Source organism: Coregonus clupeaformis, unplaced genomic scaffold (assembly GCF_020615455.1).
Source record: "Coregonus clupeaformis isolate EN_2021a unplaced genomic scaffold, ASM2061545v1 scaf0216, whole genome shotgun sequence".
Taxonomy (NCBI): Eukaryota; Metazoa; Chordata; class Actinopteri; order Salmoniformes; family Salmonidae; genus Coregonus; species Coregonus clupeaformis.
Genome location: NW_025533671.1, coordinates 517,906 through 536,992, shown reverse-complemented (window position 1 = coordinate 536,992; position 19,087 = coordinate 517,906). Strand labels below are relative to the sequence as shown.

The 19,087-nt window shown below is 45.4% G+C and overlaps 2 protein-coding genes across 2 annotated transcripts; one reads left to right on the top strand and one right to left on the bottom strand.

The window, feature by feature from the left end:
• Positions 1–685: 685 nt before the first annotated feature.
• On the bottom strand, positions 686–15,819 carry LOC121577849 (cleavage stimulation factor subunit 1-like). Its single transcript, XM_045214210.1, is given in 7 exon segments — positions 686–1,341; positions 12,094–12,287; positions 12,773–12,897; positions 13,177–13,374; positions 13,977–13,986; positions 13,988–14,249; positions 15,188–15,819. Coding segments are annotated over 7 exon segments (1,218 nt in total). The 5' UTR covers positions 15,357–15,819; the 3' UTR covers positions 686–1,081.
• Positions 15,820–15,906: 87 nt separating this feature from the next.
• Positions 15,907–17,450, top strand: pdcd2l (programmed cell death 2-like). The gene has a single exon (XM_041892951.2). The coding sequence runs from the start codon at positions 15,987–15,989 to the stop codon at positions 17,157–17,159; it is 1,173 nt and encodes a 390-aa protein (XP_041748885.1). The 5' UTR covers positions 15,907–15,986; the 3' UTR covers positions 17,160–17,450.
• The last annotated feature ends 1,637 nt before the right edge of the window (positions 17,451–19,087 follow it).

The window sequence follows — 19,087 nt, the reverse complement described above, 5'->3', positions numbered from 1 at the left end:
CACCTTTCTTGCTAGCACTGAACTTTTTTATTGAGGAAAAATGTACTTACTACAACTGTGATATGTGGTTGTCTCACCTGGCTATTTGAAGATGAATGCCCTAACTGTGATATGTGGTTGTCTCACCTGGCTATTTGAAGATGAATGCACTAAGTCGCTCTGTATAACAGCATCTGCTAAATTACTAAAATGTTAAAATAGAAAAAAAGCTTATATTGTGGTATGAGTCAGAACAGGAAAACGCTGTGGTTTTACTGTGTAGATGTGCTAACTCCACTGACTAACAGTAAACAGCAGTCTATGTGTAGTTCCCATGTACTGACCACAACAGCAGCCGCTTGCTGAGAAAGCTGTGGTCTCCTGCATTATTGGGGTGACACCATAAAGTGACGCAAAAATGTATTTGATCCTCAGCCGTTTCCAGCTACAACAGCCATTTACAACATTAACAATGTCTACACTGTATTTCTGATCAATTTGATGTTATTTTAATGGACAAAAAAAAAAAAAAACTTTAAAAAACAAGGACATTTCTAAGTGACCACAAACTTTTGAACGGTAGTGTATACAGTGAGGGAAAAAAGTATTTCATCCCCTGCTGATTTTGTACGTTTGCCCACTGACAAATAAATGATCAGTCTATAATTTTAATGGTAGGTTTATTTGAACAGTGAGAGACAGAATAACAACAACAAAAATCCAGAAAAACGCATGTCAAAAATGTTATAAATTGATTTGCATTTTAATGAGGGAAACTACAGATTTGTCTCAACTGCAGACAGGACATCATCTCATATGAAACAGGGTTCTGCAGGTTAGAAGCTATGGTTGGCTGCTTAACACCCCTCGGCTCAGAAGAGATGGTCATGGTGAGTTTGGGCTCTAAGGGCCAGTTACCCAGACACAGATTAATAAACCTCATCTGGGACAATATTTTAAATGGACAATCTCAATTGAGACTGATTTTTAGTCCTGGACTAGGACTTCATCTGTGTCTGGGAAACTGGCCCCATGTCACTCAGTAATTAATGGTGCATCAAGACACCAGAGGGGTCTCAGTCGGTGGTAGAACAAAGGGGTCTCAGTCGGTGGTAGAACGTCTGTACCAGAAGCGAGCCCTGAAGACATCACTACAGGTCATGAACCCTGGGTTGGTGGGGGAGTGGACGATACAGCGGACAATGTTGTTGTGACCCAGGGACAGAAGGTTCTTCCTCTCTGCAGACCGAGAGTCCCAGCAGCAGAGAGAGACGGTCCTCTCATCAGGCAACAGAACATAGTCCTCTGTGTGGTTGAAGACACCCTGGGTACGATGTTCCTGACGACCACTCAGACCAGCACCTGACGGGGGAGGAAACACAGACACACAACAATGAATCCACGTCACATGGGAGTCTCATTGTCCTAATTCAACCCAGACCTCCTTCCACCCCCTCCATCTCGCTAACAGTATGTCTCCTTAAGCAATAAGGCACGAGGGGGTGTGGTATATGGCCAATATACCACGGCTAAGGGCTGTTCTTAAGCACGACACAACGCGGAGTGCCTGGATACAGCCCTTAGCTGTGGTATATTGGCCACATACCCCGGAGGAGCCGTATTGCTATTATCAACTGGTTACCAACGTAATTAGAGCAGTAAAAATAAAATGTATTGTCATACCCGTGGTATACGGTCTGATATACCACGGCTATCAGCCAATCAGCAAATCAGGGCTCGAACCACCCAGTTTATAATCCCCAATAACACACAGTCTTGTGGAGGTAGGGTGAGTTAGTATAGTTACGTCGTAGCTGAACTGGGTATTGGAGGTAGGGTGAGTTAGTATAGTTACGTCGTAGCTGAACTGGGTATTGGAGGTAGGGTGAGTTAGTATAGTTACGTCGTAGCTGAACTGGGTATTGGAGGTAGGGTGAGTTAGTATAGTTACGTCGTAGCTGAACTGGGTATTGGAGGTAGGGTGAGTTAGTATAGTTACGTCGTAGCTGAACTGGGTATTGGAGGTAGGGTGAGTTAGTATAGTTACGTCGTAGCTGAACTGGGTATTGGAGGTAGGGTGAGTTAGTATAGTTACGTCGTAGCTGAACTGGGTATTGGAGGTAGGGTGAGTTAGTATAGTTACGTCGTAGCTGAACTGGGTATTGGAGGTAGGGGTGAGTTAGTATAGTTACGTCGTAGCTGAACTGGGTATTGGAGGTAGGGTGAGTTAGTATAGTTACGTCGTAGCTGAACTGGGTATTGGAGGTAGGGTGAGTTAGTATAGTTACGTCGTAGCTGAACTGGGTATTGGAGGTAGGGTGAGTTAGTATAGTTACGTCGTAGCTGAACTGGGTATTGGAGGCAGGGTGAGTTAGTATAGTTACGTCGTAGCTGAACTGGGTATTGGAGGTAGGATGAGTTAGTATAGTTACGTCGTAGCTGAACTGTGTATTGGAGGCAGGGCGAGTTAGTATAGTTACGTCGTAGCTGAACTGTGTATTGGAGGTAGGGTGAGTTAGTATAGTTACGTCGTAGCTGAACTGGGTATTGGAGGTAGGGTGAGTTAGTATAGTTACGTCGTAGCTGAACTGTGTATTGGAGGTAGGGTGAGTTAGTATAGTTACGTCGTAGCTGAACTGGGTATTGGAGGTAGGGTGAGTTAGTATAGTTACGTCGTAGCTGAACTGGGTATTGGAGGTAGGGTGAGTTAGTATAGTTACGCTCGTAGCTGAACTGTGTATTGGAGGTAGGGTGAGTTAGTATAGTTACGTCGTAGCTGAACTGGGTATTGGAGGTAGGGGTGAGTTAGTATAGTTACGTCGTAGCTGAACTGTGTATTGGAGGTAGGGTGAGTTAGTATAGTTACGTCGTAGCTGAACTGGGTATTGGAGGCAGGGTGAGTTAGTATAGTTACGTCGTAGCTGAACTGTGTATTGGAGGTAGGGTGAGTTAGTATAGTTACGTCGTAGCTGAACTGGGTATTGGAGGTAGGGTGAGTTAGTATAGTTACGTCGTAGCTGAACTGTGTATTGGAGGTAGGGTGAGTTAGTATAGTTACGTCGTAGCTGAACTGGGTATTGGAGGTAGGGTGAGTTAGTATAGTTACGTCGTAGCTGAACTGGGTATTGGAGGTAGGGTGAGTTAGTATAGTTACGTCGTAGCTGAACTGGGTATTGGAGGTAGGGTGAGTTAGTATAGTTACGTCGTAGCTGAACTGGGTATTGGAGGTAGGGTGAGTTAGTATAGTTACGTCGTAGCTGAACTGTGTATTGGAGGTAGGGTGAGTTAGTATAGTTACGTCGTAGCTGAACTGGGTATTGGAGGTAGGGTGAGTTAGTATAGTTACGTCGTAGCTGAACTGTGTATTGGAGGTAGGGTGAGTTAGTATAGTTACGTCGTAGCTGAACTGGGTATTGGAGGTAGGGTGAGTTAGTATAGTTACGTCGTAGCTGAACTGGGTATTGGAGGTAGGGTGAGTTAGTATAGTTACGTCGTAGCTGAACTGTGTATTGGAGGTAGGGTGAGTTAGTATAGTTACGTCGTAGCTGAACTGTGTATTGGAGGTAGGGTGAGTTAGTATAGTTACGTCGTAGCTGAACTGGGTATTGGAGGTAGGGTGAGTTAGTATAGTTACGTCGTAGCTGAACTGGGTATTGGAGGTAGGGGTGAGTTAGTATAGTTACGTCGTAGCTGAACTGGGTATTGGAGGTAGGGTGAGTTAGTATAGTTACGTCGTAGCTGAACTGGGTATTGGAGGTAGGGGTGAGTTAGTATAGTTACGTCGTAGCTGAACTGTGTATTGGAGGTAGGGTGAGTTAGTATAGTTACGTCGTAGCTGAACTGGGTATTGGAGGTAGGGTGAGTTAGTATAGTTACGTCGTAGCTGAACTGGGTATTGGAGGTAGGGTGAGTTAGTATAGTTACGTCGTAGCTGAACTGGGTATTGGAGGTAGGGTGAGTTAGTATAGTTACGTCGTAGCTGAACTGGGTATTGGAGGTAGGGTGAGTTAGTATAGTTACGTCGTAGCTGAACTGGGTATTGGAGGTAGGGTGAGTTAGTATAGTTACGTCGTAGCTGAACTGTGTATTGGAGGTAGGGTGAGTTAGTATAGTTACGTCGTAGCTGAACTGGGTATTGGAGGTAGGGTGAGTTAGTATAGTTACGTCGTAGCTGAACTGTGTATTGGAGGTAGGGGTGAGTTAGTATAGTTACGTCGTAGCTGAACTGGGTATTGGAGGTAGGGTGAGTTAGTATAGTTACGTCGTAGCTGAACTGGGTATTGGAGGTAGGGTGAGTTAGTATAGTTACGTTGTAGCTGAACTGGGTATTGGAGGTAGGGGTGAGTTAGTATAGTTACGTCGTAGCTGAACTGGGTATTGGAGGTAGGGTGAGTTAGTATAGTTACGTCGTAGCTGAACTGTGTATTGGAGGTAGGGTGAGTTAGTATAGTTACGTCGTAGCTGAACTGGGTATTTGACCAGGGGTCGTCCGGGGGAGATCTAACAGAACGGCGCTGCGATGGATAGCTGCCGTTTTATAGGCTCCTGACCAACTCTTGCTATTTTGTTATTTTTTTGGGGGGGGCTGATCGTAACTTTTTGTAGAAAATGTTTCTGCCATCGTTTTCGATGACCGAAAATAGCTTCTGGACATCAGAACAGCGATCACTAACCTCTACTTGGATGAAGACTTCTACTTCTAACAAGTAGGCGGTGCAGGACATATTGCTCAGCCCGAACCAGGCCCTAATCCCCGAGACTCGGAACAGGAAGAGGAAACGTAAGGGGCACCCTGACGAAACCATGTTGGCGAGAAAATAATCTGCCTCCGTTCTATTGGCGTACGTACAATAATTGGAGAAGAAACTGGACGAGCTGCGTTCGAGAATATCCTGTTAACCGGACCTGAAGAACCGTAATATCCTGTTAACCGGACCTGAAGAACCGTAATATCCTACTAACGGGACCTGAAGAACCGTAATATCCTGTTAACCGGACCTGAAGAACCGTAATATGCTGTTAACCGGACCTGAAGAACCGTAATATCCTGTTAACCGGACCTGAAGAACCGTAATATCCTGTTAACCGGACCTGAAGAACCGTAATATCCTGTTAACCGGACCTGAAGAACCGTTATATCCTGTTAACCGGACCTGAAGAACCGTAATATCCTGTTAACCGGACCTGAAGAACCGTAATTTCCTGTTAACCGGACCTGAAGAACCGTAATATCCTGTTAACCGGACCTGAAGAACCGTAATATCCTGTTAACCGGACCTGAAGAACCGTAATTTCCTATGTTTCATGGAGTCGTGGCTGAACATGGATAATATACAGTGAGGGAAAAAAGTATTTGATCCCCTGCTGATTTTGTACGTTTGCCCACTGACAAAGAAATGATCAGTCTATAATTTTAATGGTAGGTTTATTTGAACAGTGAGAGACACAATAAGAACAACAAAATCCAGAAAAACGCATGTCAAAAATTTTATAAATTGATTTGCATTTTAATGAGGGAAATAAGTATTTGACCCCTCTGCAAAACATGACTTAGTATTTGGTGGCAAAACCCTTGTTGGCAATCACAGAGGTAAGACGTTTCTTGTAGTTGGCCACCAGGTTTGCACACATCTCAGGAGGGATTTTGTCCCACTCCTCTTTGCAGATCTTCTCCAAGTCATTAAGGTTTCGAGGCTGACGTTTGGCAACTCGAACCTTCAGCTCCCTCCACAGATTTTATATGGGATTAAGGTCTGGAGACTGGCTAGGCCACTCCAGGACCTTAATGTGCTTCTTCTTGAGCCACTCCTTTGTTGCCTTGGCCGTGTGTTTTGGGTCATTGTCATGCTGGAATACCCATCCACGACCCATTTTTAATGCCCTGGCTGAGGGAAGGAGGTTCTCACCCAAGATTTGACGGTACATGGCCCCGTCCATCGTCCCTTTAATGCAGTTAAGTTGTCCTGTCCCCTTAGCAGAAAAACACCCCAAAATAATAATGTTTCCACCTCCATGTTTGACGGTGGGGATGGTGTTCTCGGGGTCATAGGCAGCATTCCTCCTCCTCCAAACACGGCGATTTGAGTTGATGCCAAAGAGCTCGATTTTGGTCTCATCTGACCACAACACTTTCACCCAGTTCTCCTCTGAATCATTCAGATGTTCATTGGCAAACTTCAGACGGGCCTGTATATGTGCTTTCTTGAGCAGGGGGACCTTGCGGGCGCTGCAGGATTTCAGTCCTTAACGGCGTAGTGTGTTACCAATTGTTTTCTTGGTGACTATGGTCCCAGCCTCCTTGAGATCATTGACAAGATCCTCCCGTGTAGTTCTGGGCTGATTCCTCACCGTTCTCATGATCATTGCAACTCCGCGAGGTGAGATCTTGCATGGAGCCCCAGGCCGAGGGAGATTGACAGTTATTTTGTGTTTCTTCCATTTGCGAATAATCGCACCAACTGTTGTCACCTTCTCACCAAGCTGCTTGGTGATGGTCTTGTAGCCCATTCCAGCCTTGTGTAGGTCTACAATATTGTCCCTGACATCCTTGGAGAGCTCTTTGGTCTTGGCCATGGTGGAGAGTTTGGAATCTGATTGATTGATTGCTTCTGTGGACAGGTGTCTTTTATACAGGTAACAAACTGAGATTATATATATATAATATAATAATAATATAATATAATATAATAATATAATATGCCATTTAGCAGACGCTTTTATCCAAAGCGACTTACAGTCATGCGTGCATACATTTTTACGTATGGGTGGTCCCGGGGATCGAACCCACTACCCTGGCGTTACAAGCGCCGTGCTCTACCAGCTGAGCTACTCCCTTTAAGAGTGGGCTCCTAATCTCAGCTCGTTACCTGTATAAAAGACACCTGTGAGCCAGAAATCTTTCTGATTGAGAGGGGGTCAAATACTTATTTCCCTAATTAAAATGCAAATCAATTTCTAACATTTTTGACATGCGTTTTTCTGGATTTTGTTGTTGTTATTCTGTCTCTCACTGTTCAAATAAACCTACCATTAAAATTATAGACTGATCATGTCTTTGTCAGTGGGAAAACGTACAAAATCAGCAGGGGATCAAATACTTTCTTCCCCTCACTGTACATCTAGCTGGTTTTTCTACGCATCGGCAGGACAGAACAATGGCGTAGGGGAAGCTCAGAGGGGGTGTGTATCTCTGTTAACAACCGCTGGTGCGCGATCTCTAATATTAAGGAAGTCTGGAGGTTCTGCTCACCTCATGATAAGCTGTAGAACATGCTATTTCTTTTCCCAGCTGTCTATTTACCACCACAAACCGATGCTGGCACTAAGACCGCACACAACGACCTGTATAAGGCCATAAGAAAACTAGATATACTCTCACGATCTGATTCCACCAGCCCTCCCTGGTGCTTGTGTCTGTGTAGGTGTGCGTTCATATAATTATTATTATTTGTACTTTATTATTATTTTCTCTTAGCATTTTAGTATTATGTATGTGTATATTTTAAATTAGTATAGATTATTATTCTGGGGTATGAATGTTTGTGTATGTAGATGTATGTGTGTATGCGTGTGTATGTATCTGTATATATTTAAGAATATTTATTTTATATGTATACTTTTTTGGGGGGTTTGTGTGTGTGTATATGTGTGTGTGTGCGTATGTAGGTATGCACATGTATGTATGTGTGTGTGGATGTGTATATGTGCACATATGTATATATAAATCACTATTTTTAAAAAATTATTTTAAAATAATTTATTTAATATTTAAATTTTTTTGATTGGGGGGTACGTTCAATTTATCAAAATCCTTGTTCCCTTCTCCTAACCCACAATATGTAACTGTCCTGCTGTCTATGTCAATATGTAACTGTACTGCTGTCTGTCGGTTACGGATGGTTTATGTTTGGACCGGCATTGCTTAGCAATAGAATATTGTGATGATACATCTCAGGGATTGACCCAAGATTAACCTTAAGTGCGCAACATGTTTAAGTTGCAACTTATTCTGTTTAGGTTTATTAGATGCTAATTGAACACTTTAAGTGCGGGAGCCTCCTCAGTTCATATGTTAGTAGAAGTTCTAGGATAGTGAGAGGTGAGCGTATAGTTGGGATTTTATTTTTGTTTTACCTCTTGTTCGAGACTTCCCCAGCATTATTGTGGGAAACGCTGAAGGCTTATTTGAGAGGCTGTATCATCTCCTTTCAGACTGCCAGGAGTAGGCAAAACATAAAAAAATTGGTAGAACTGGAGGGACAAATTCACTTACTGGACAGGGAGAATGCTAGACATCCATCTATGGAGAAACATAAAAAAAATATGTCTTTAAAATTTAAATACAATCAGATCCTCTCGGCTAAAATTGCTAACTCTTTTCTCTATGCCAAGCAAAAATATTTTGAGTTTGGTGACAAACCACACAAATTATTCGCCAGACAACTTCCAAAAAATGTGAGTGACCGAATGATTCACAAAGTTAAATCTGCATCTGGGGAATTACTCTCCTCCCCCAAAGACATCAATGACAGATTCCGTCAGTTTTATGAGACTAAAGCGGATCCTAACCCCTTAATTATGCAAAACTTTTTGGAGGACTGTAATCTTCCTGCCCTGAACCAGGAAGACTCTAACTTCCTGAATAAGGAAATATCTCTTGAAGAAATTAGAGAAACAATTAAATCTCTAAAGAGTGGCAAGACCCCGGGCCCAGATGGGTTCCCTGGTGAATTCTATAAAACATTCAGCAACATGCTATCTCCCTACCTGCACAAAATGTTGGTTCGGGCCAATGAGGATGGAGCTCTCCCATCTACTTTGGATGAGGCGTTTATTACAGTTATACATAAGAAGGGTAAAGATCCGGAAGAGGTAGGGTCATACAGACCAATATCCCTCCTTAATACAGACCAAAAGATTTTAGCAAAAACTCTGGCTAACAGGCTTAGCACTTTAATTGGCAAATTGGTCCATTCGGACCAGACCGGCTTTATCCCTAATAGAAACTCGTTCTTCAATCTCAGGCGCCTCTTCAACATTATGTATTCTCAGAGGTTACCTAACGTGGACCTTGCCGTTATATCTATTGACGCCGAAAAGGCCTTTGACCAAGTTGAGTGGCCCTATCTATTCAAGGTCCTACAGAAATTTTATATTGGAGATGGGTTCATAAATTGGATCCAGCTTTTATATAGGAACCCCTGTGCGAGAACACTCACTGACCAATCAATGTCGCCCCGATTTAACCTTCACAGAGGGACAAGGCAGGGTTGTGCGCTGTTGCCTATGCTCTTCGCCCTAATTATTGAACCTCTCGCTCAAGCGATCAGATCTCATTCAGCAATACACGGCTATAATACTAAAGATACTCTAAATAAGATTTCCCTATACGCAGATGATATTCTCCTCTATGTAACAGAACCCCAAGCTAGTATTCCAGCTATTCTTGAGGTGATTAATTTGTTTGGTACCTTCTCGGGATACAGAATAAATTGGAACAAGAGTGAATGAATGCCCATACGGTTGCAAAACACCTCCTGGCTAGAACATCTTCCAGTTAAGTTATCTTCAGAAAAATGTATCTACCTTGGAATTGTAGTTACCAAACAATACTCCTTACTATTTAAAGAGAATTTCCCTTCTCTGATGCAAAATCTCAAGGCAAACATACAATTTTGGGGAACTCTCCCAATTTCTCTGCTCGGAAGAATTAATGCCATTAAAATGGTCTTCCTCCCACAACTGCTCTACCTATACCAGAACATCCCAGTATTCATACCTAAATCCTTTCATAAACAACTGGACTCTATTATCAATCCTTTCATCTGGGATTATAAAACACACAGGATAGGTAAAAAAAAACACTGGTGTAAATCCAAGATGGAAGGAGGATTGTCTCTCCCAAATGTTATATTTTACTATTGGGCCGCTAACCTCCGCGCTGTTACGTTAATGCTGGATGACGCACCCCCGCCATCCAGCTGGCTTAGCATGGAGCGGGAGGAGTGTCACCCCTTCTCTATTGGTGCTGTGATTTTGTCACCTGTTAATCTGGAGATGTCACTTTACCGTAACAATCCTATTATACATAGCACAGTCCGAATCTGGAAGCAAATTAAAGTCCACTTTGAGCTTAGACCAATATCATTCATGCTCCCTGTTGCCAGGAATCCCTCCTTTGCCCCCTCTAACCTTGATAACACCTTTGAGCGATGGGGAGAGTTGGGGATAAGTACCATAGGGGATTTATATATATAGGAGGGACCTTTGCTTCCTTTGAAGCGCTGAGGGAAACTTATAACCTTCCCAGAAGTAACTTTTTCAGATACCTACAAATTAGAGACGATGTTAGAAAACACCTGCCAACATTTGAGAATGCTAAACCTTCCATGTTTGACGGATGCATAAAAATATGCCCCACCTCAGACAAACTGATATCTCGTCTATATGACGCTTTTCAATCTGTTAGCGCACCCTCTACTGATGCCATTAAGGCAAAATGGGAGGAAGAACTAGGGACGGATATTTCGGTGGCAGACTGGGAGGATAGCTTGGAGTATATCTACCCTTTTTCTTTCTACCTGTCCCTGTTCTGTATGTCGTGTTTTGTAATATTTGTTTTGTGTCCAGAACTCTGGGTCTTGTTGTTCATGTCTGTTCTCTTATGTTTAGATAAGAACTGTACACGTCTTTCATACCTATACACCATTCTTGTGTGTGTTCAATAAAAAATATTTGAACAGAAAACTAGATATGCGCTCATACAGGGACAGCGCTCCTAGTGGCCAGGGACTTTAATGCTGCCACACTGAAATTCCTCTTACCTAATTTCTACCAGCATGTCACCTGTGCAACTAGGAGACAAAACTAGATCACCTTTACTCCACACAACGAAACGCATACAAGGCACTCCCTCCATTTGGCAAATCTGACCATAACTCTATCCTCCTGATTCCTGCTTACAAGCAAAAACTCAAACAGGAAGTACCAGTGACAAGCTCAATATGGAAGTGGTCCGATTAATCGGAGGCTAAGCTACAGGACTGTTTCGCTAGCACAGACTGGAATATGTTCCGGGATTCATCCTATAACATTGAGGAGTTTACCAGATCAATCACCGACTTCATTAATAAGTTCCTCTGTGGAGATAGGAGAACCTTCCAGAAGGACAACCATCTCTGCAGCACTCCACCAATCAGGCCTTTATGGTAGAGTGGCCAGACGGAAGCCACTCCTCAGTAAAAGGCACATGACAGCCCGCTTGGAGTTTGCCAAAAGGCACCTAAAGACTCTCAGACCATGAGAAACAAGATTCTCTGATCTGATGAAACCAAGATTGAACTCTTTGGCCTGAATGCCAAGCGTCACGTCTGGAGGAAACCTGGCACCATCCCTACGGTGAAGCATGGTGGTGGCAGCATCATGCTGTGGGGATGTTTTGCAGCTGCAGGGACTGGGAGACTAGTCAGGATCGAGGGAAAGATGAACGGAGCAAAGTACAGAGAGATCCTTGATGAAAACCTGTTCCAGAGCGCTCAGGACCTCAGACTGGGGCGAAGGTTCACCTTCCAACAGGACAACGACCCTAAGCACACAGCCAAGACAACGTAGGAGTTGCTTCTGGACAAGTCTCTGAATGTCCTTGAGTGGCCCAGCCAGAGCCCGGACTTGAACCCGATCGAACATCTCTGGAGAGACCTGAAAATAGCTGTGCAGCGACGCTCCCCATCCAACCTGACAGAGCTTGAGAGGATCTGCAGAGAAGAATGGGAGAAACTCCCCAAATACAGGTGTGCCAAACTTGTAGCGTCATACCCAAGAAGACTTGAGGCTGTAATCGCTGCCAAAGTTGCTTCAACAAAGTACTGAGTAAAAGGGTCTGAATACTTATGTAAATACTTACGTAAAAATATTATATTTTTTAATACATTCGCAAAAATGTCTACAATCCTGTTTTTGCTTTGTCATTATGGGGTATTGTGTGAAGATTGATGAGGGAAAAAAAACTATTTAATCCATTTTCGAATAAGGCTGTAACGTAACAAAATGTGAAAAAAGACAAGGGGTCTGAATACTTTCCAAATGCACTGTAGTATAGTTTTTGTCATAACTGACCTGTGTATTTGACCAAGGTGCGTCCGGTGGAGATCTCCCAGAGTTTGGCGACCGAGTCTTTCCCAGTGGAGAGGACGTACTTGGAGTTCTTAGAGAAGACAGCGGAGCAGACCTCCGCCCCGTCATGAGCCTTATCAAACGTCATCACACAGCGGTTAGACACGCCGTCTCCGTCCTTACTGCACGTCACGTAGCTGGAAAACAGAATAAATCAAATCAAATGTTATTTGTCACATACACGTGTTTAGCAGATGTTATAGCGGGTGTAGCGAAATGCTTGTGCTTCTAGCTCCGACAGTGCAGTAATATCTAACTATTTCACAACATATACCCAATACACACAAATCTAAGTAAGGAATGGAATTTAAGAATATATACATATATGGACAAGAAATCAGAGGGTCAGGGGTTAGGGTCGTTGGGGTTAAGGTCAAGGGTTAGGGGTTAGCATTAGGGTTGTAGCTAACTCCACTGATGGAGTCAGTGTGTTGGTCTAGAGGTTTTTTTTTTTTTTTTTTAGTCATTTAGCAGACGCTCTTATCCAGAGCGACTTACATGAGCAATTAGGGTTAAGTGCCTTGCTCAAGGGCACATCGACAGATCTTTCACCTAGTCGGCTCGGGGATTAGAACCAGCGACCTTTCGGTTACTGGCACAACGCTCTTAACCACTAAGCTACCTGCCGCAGGAGACGAAGCATTGGAAGGTGTTGACGTCGTAGAGGCGGAGGGTCGGGTGCTGCGTTCCCACCAACAGGAAGTCGCCTGACGGGTGGAAAGAGATGGACCGCAGCATCTCGGCTTCCTGCGGGGAGGAGACACACATGCATCACTTCCTGCGGGGAGGAGACACACATGCATCACTTCCTGCGGGGAGGAGACACACATGCATCACTTCCTGCGGGGAGGAGACACACATGCATCACTGTTAGTGACATGACACAGATCTGTGTAGATCTAATCTTTGTTAACCAATAAAGGTGTTTGATAATCAGAGTGTGAGGTGCTATTTCAGGATATTCTGGTGGGTTAGGAAGAACTCACAGCCCTAAAAAAACAACGTTTAACTCTGCCTGTAACACACCTGTGCGTGTTTGAAGGCCCTCTTGGCAGAGGGCTTGGAGTAGTCGAACAGTTTGAGGGTGTAGTCACGTGACCCTGATGCCAGGATCTGTTCCGTGGGGTGGAACGCCAGACACGTGACCTCGTCCACGTGGTCGTACAGTGTTCTGATCACAGGGTGGTTCTCCATGTTCTGCTGGGCCGTCTCATTCATCATCACCTAGAACACACAGGAACATTTTTTACATTGTCTGCAGAACAGTGTTCTGTTCACCGGGCTCTGGACAAAAGTAGTGCACTACGCAGGGAATAGGATGCATCCTGATTAGTGCACTACACAGGGAATAGGATGCACCCTGATTAGTGCACTACACAGGGAATAGGATGCATCCTGATTAGTGCACTACGCAGGGAATAGGATGCATCCTGATTAGTGCACTACGCAGGGAATAGGATGCATCCTGATTAGTGCACTACGCAGGGAATAGGATGCATCCTGGTTAGTGCACTACACAGGGAATAGGATGCATCCTGATTAGTGCACTACGCAGGGAATAGGATGCATCCTGATTAGTGCACTACGCAGGGAATAGGATGCATCCTGATTAGTGCACTACGCAGGGAATAGGATGCATCCTGATTAGTGCACTACGCAGGGAATAGGATGCATCCTGATTCTCTGCACCTCCAGTCATGGATTTAACAACGGTGGAAACTCCAAGCCAATACTTTTTAATCCATGAGTGTCAAGTGTACAATTTAGGAGAAGGGTGAAGATTTGGGACTTAGCCCATGCCAGACATAGCCTCCTTTGCATCTCACCTCTATGGGCGCTCTTGGCCAGCATGCGTTCTGTGTCCAGGACTTTGATGGAGGCGTCTGCCGAGCCCGTAGCGATGAGCTGCCCGTCCCGGCTGTATGTGGCGACGCGACAGGGACCTTTATGGGACGTCACGTAGCAAGTCTCGTACTCAGACGCCTCGGGGGACATGCTCTGGACGTCAGCGTCAAACTCCAGGTCGATGCCAACGCCCGGAGCCTCCATGTCAGACCGCCCGATGGCATACTGCACCACACTGTCGTCATTCTCCATGCCTGGGGATGAACAGCGCAATACAGTTGATTAAAACTCTGTGGCACAACACCGTAGACAGGTTGCTAGCATACTGCACTGTCGCCATTCACAATGCAAGATTGATAGATGAAATGATGGAGCAATACAGTTCCAACCCAAAACAGTGACACTGCAGACATGTAACTAGTATCCTGATTTGGACCCCCTGGAGTAGGTAAAAGTATCCTATAAACACTGACTGATCTAACGGGAGTTCTGCAGTTGGTTGAGGTTAGGATTTGTGGAGGAACTGTGCCTAGAGACATTGTCAAAGCAATAGTTTGTTACCCCACCCCACTCACTCACCCATCCATCTTTTTTGGCCATAATTAGCCCCTAGACCAGGGATCGTCAACTAGATTCAGCCGAAGGGCCGGAACAGAATTACAAATCATTTGTAGACTGCAAGAAGCCCAAACAGATATAATATTTGACTATAACAATAATTTCAATCCTTGCTTACGTTTGTATATGATCATGTCTCTCTATTATGCGCGGGAATACTTGGGAAAAGATTTCCAAAATTAAATCACTTGGAGCTGATTTCCTGGTGCTTTTAGTCTTTTATGTCAAACAATGAAAATTCCACCAAAGATTTTTTCTCAGAAAACTTGGGGGGCCAAATAAAACCGCCCGGGCCGCCAGTTGGGGAACCCTGCCCTAGACAGTGATCTAACCTAATGGCTTAGGTAAGGGTCTATGGAAGTTAACCCTAGACCAACGCCTATCCAGAGACGGTAGTAACCCCCCCACTCACCTATCTTGGCCAGCTAGTAACCCCCATCTTGGCCAGCTAGTAACCCCTATCTTGGCCAGCTAGTAACCCCCATCTTGGCCAGCTAGTAACCCCTATCTTGGCCAGCTAGTAACCCCTATCTTGGCCTAGGGTTAAGAGTTAGTACAACCCCCCCCCACTCACCTATCTTGGCCAGCTGCATGAGGTTTTCTGAGGGCGACAAGACGCTTTGCGGCTTGACCTCTGTGATCAGGTTGTTAGCCATGTTGGTGTGACCATCATACAACAGCTGGCTGATGATCAGCCGGTTAAGGTGCTGGCGGTCCTGAAGTGTCGGTTTGGGACGATACATCTCGGCTCAGGCTTCAATGGGACGAGTACAACTTGGCTACAATGGATCAAAACATGGTCAGCATTAGTTGCTATCAATACGGTTTTTATTATCGACTTGTACAGCTAGCTAGCTCACTATCATGCGACTGTTATCAAAACCATCCACAACGCCATAAATCGGTTATCTATCCTACAATGCGAGATAGTTAAACTTAGTTATTAGCTAGCAAAGTACAGTAGCTATCTACAACAAAACAATTCGTGAGTGACAATCACATTACAACCACAAATCTTAGGCCGGGAAAAGCATCATGTAAACGGTGAACAAGCACCTTATGTTTGCAATAATAACTTGCACCGACCGAGTTTAGGGAACTAAAATCAAATACGTTATGTTCAATGAATGAAATAACTTTAATTTAGCTAGCTACAGTAGCTAGCTATCCCAACATTGTGCAAGCTTCGACTGCACCAAACGTACGCTTACGTACAACACAACAAGACTATCAAACTGGTCAGCGGCGCTGCGCTTTACGTTACGCCTCATATCTGTGCGTCTCTACGTAACAAGGCGTGTGCTCGTTCACGACTTTCAACATGGCGACGGGCATCAAGTCAACTTTTAACAACTAAACAATAGCAGAAGACTATGGCTGCAGTTGAGGAGGCAGTTCTCATCGGACTGTGTGATGGGGCAATCGATTCAAAGCGATATCCGACGTCTTACTTGACGAACAAAATTGGCGACCAACCGGACAAGCTTCCAGTGATATCATGGCAACATCCCCGCTGTGGTCTATGCAACGCTGCCCTGGCCCATGTGGTGCAGGTGTACTGCCCACTGGCGGCGTCTCCCTACCACCGCACCCTGAATGTGTTCGCCTGCCCCGGGCAACAGTGCAGCGGACAACCAGAGAGCTGGAGGGTTCTGCGTTCTCAGTGTCTGGAATCAGAGGTCAGAACCAACCCTGTGGTCCAACCATCAGGCCACGCCCCAGTTAAAGAGGTTCCCATGACAACCACATACTGGTGTGATGGGACTGATGACTGGGGCGAGGAGGAGGGGGAGGGAGATGGATGGGACAAGGCCCAGAACCAGGCTCATATGGAGGGAGGGGACCCTGACCCTGACCCTGAGATCCTCTTGCCCACCGGGACCTCCTCTGAGGTGGATGTGAGTGGCAAGTTTCAGGATCTCAGTCTGGAAGTTGGAGAGGTGGAGGAGGAAGGGGAGGTTCTGGGTAACATCCCCACCTACAGACCTTTCTACAGACCTTTCTACATCAGTGTGGTGGAGGAGACTGACCTGGGTGATCAGTCAGACCTGGAGCACGCTGAGAGCCTGCTGAGGGAGTACAAGCAGAGAGAGGGAGTAGAGGAGATGGGGAGCTCCAAGGGGGGAGGAGGGGAGGAGAAGTACGAGAAGGGTAACCCCAGACATGGAGACGCAGCGTTCTCCCGCTTCATGAAGAGGATCTCTCTTTGTCCGGAGCAGGTGTTGCGGTACAGCTGGCACGGGTCTCCTCTCTTCTTGTCTGACCCCCCCTCGGACCTGCCTTGGATTAAACCTGGCTGCTGTCACTGTGGAGGAATCAGGGTGTTTGAGTTCCAGCTGATGCCTGCTCTGGTCAGCCTGCTACAGAGGACAGACGCAGGTGCAGGGAGAGGGTCAAGGTCGGCGGTAGAGATGGAGACGGGGCTGGAGTTTGGTACAGTGATGGTGTTTACCTGTAGAAACAGCTGTTGGTCGTCAGGCTCAACCTCACCTGTGGAAGAGTTCATCTATCTACAGGCAGATCCAGACCAGAAACTCTTCAAATAACTGACTCAGTAACCACGTTTCCATCCAGTTTTAATGCGAGTGAAGTCATACCTTATTAAAAAAAAACATGCGACAGCTGTGATGGAAACAGGAAGTTTCGATACAATTATGAAGTTTTCGTTCGACATGGTGGGATGTTTTTGTGTCTGTAAAATTAATTGTGCTAGAAATGGTGGTGGAAACACCTTTTTATCCACAAATATTGGTATAATACCCATCATATCGAAGTAAACTTGAAGTCATGTGATGATATGGTGTGTGGTCCTCCCACTACGACTCAGGAAACCATGCAGTGTATTAGCTACAGATGAAATAAGTTATGATGAACTTCACAGGGTGGTGAAAGGGCACGGTGATGAGCTTGATGCAGGGGTGTGGAGCGGCTGGTGGGTGGGGGTGGTTGGCAGGGGTGTGGAGCGGTGGTTGGGGGGGTTGGCAGAGGTGTGGAGCGGTGGGTGGGGGGGTGGTTGGCAGAGGTGTGGAGCGGTGGGTGGGGTGGGGGGGTTGGCAGGGGGTGGCGGGTGGGGGGGGTGGAGCGGCAGGGGGTGGAGCGGCGGGTGGGGGGGGTTGGCATCACTAGTTTAAGACCATGCTTAGCCATTGTTCTCTCTCTTACGTCTGTTCTTAACAAGAGGTGGTCACGGTTGTTTTATACTGTTATCCTTGATTTATTTGGCGTGGGCTACGGCCAAACAGTAACCTGGGTTGAGTTTGGTTAATAAACTGGGAATTCGTCAACTCAAACCTCTGTCTGGACAATTGTTCATTTATGATCTAGCCAGGTCATTACAATATTTAGTTATATTTAGGTGTTTTTCATTGTTTATTAATCAGCTCTTTTGTTTTTGATAACGTCAAGTTTTTATTTCATATATCTGGTGTTTTTGAGCCACAGATTTGCAGGTTGACTGACAGGTCAACACTTTTTGGCTTGGCTAGCTGGCTTTTGTTTGAAAAATGCATCTGGACACAGTACCATCTTTTTTTGTTTCACCTGGCTGCCAATTCCATATCTTTTGAGAACATCATTTGAGGAGTCACCTGAAGCGTGAGAGGAACGGTAGACAGAGGAATTACTGCAGCGCTGAGACAGAGGGCTCGTAATGAGGACGTCTGGCTACTACTCTGAGACAGAGGGCTCGTAATGAGGACGTCTGGCTACTACTCTGAGACAGAGGGCTCGTAATGAGGACGTCTGGCTACTACTCTGAGACAGAGGGCTCGTAATGAGGACGTCTGGCTACTACTCTGAGACAGAGGGCTCGTAATGAGGACGTCTGGCTACTACTCTGAGACAGAGGGCTCGTAATGAGGACGTCTGGCTACTACTCTGAACAGTGATCTTTCTGGCGCCCAGAGCTGCTGAGGGATCACCCAAGTGGGTGCTACAGAGTGGAGGAGTCTGTCCCGTGGAAATGAGAGGCTGATATGTGAGGACACATAGACTGAGTCCCAAATGGCACCCTATCCCTATTCCCTATATATAGTGCACTACCTTTGATATAGAACCATATGGGCCCTGGTCAAAAGTAGTGCACTATATAGGGAACATGGTGCCATTTGGGATGCAGTTATAATGTACATTGAAATGGTCACGCACAGAGGAAACCTGAAGATGCTGCTTTCCACAATGTCATTCATAATGCAGAAGGACATTTTTAGATTGTACTGTATTTATTATGGCTCCTCATTAGTTCCTGCCAATGCAGCAGCTACTCTTCCTGGGGTTTATTATGGATCCCCATTTAGTTCCTGCCAAGGCAGCAGCTACTCTTCCTGGGGTTTATTATGGCTCCTCATTAGTTCCTGCCAATGCAGCAGCTACTCTTCCTGGGGTTTATTATGGATCCCCATTTAGTTCCTGCCAAGGCAGCAGCTACTCTTCCTGGGGTTTATTATGGATCCCCATTTAGTTCCTGCCAAGGCAG

Bases quoted from the DNA above. Each gene is read 5' to 3' on its own strand.
- pdcd2l (XM_041892951.2), top strand. From the start codon at position 15,987: ATGGCTGCAGTTGAGGAGGCAGTTCTCATCGGACTGTGTGATGGGGCA.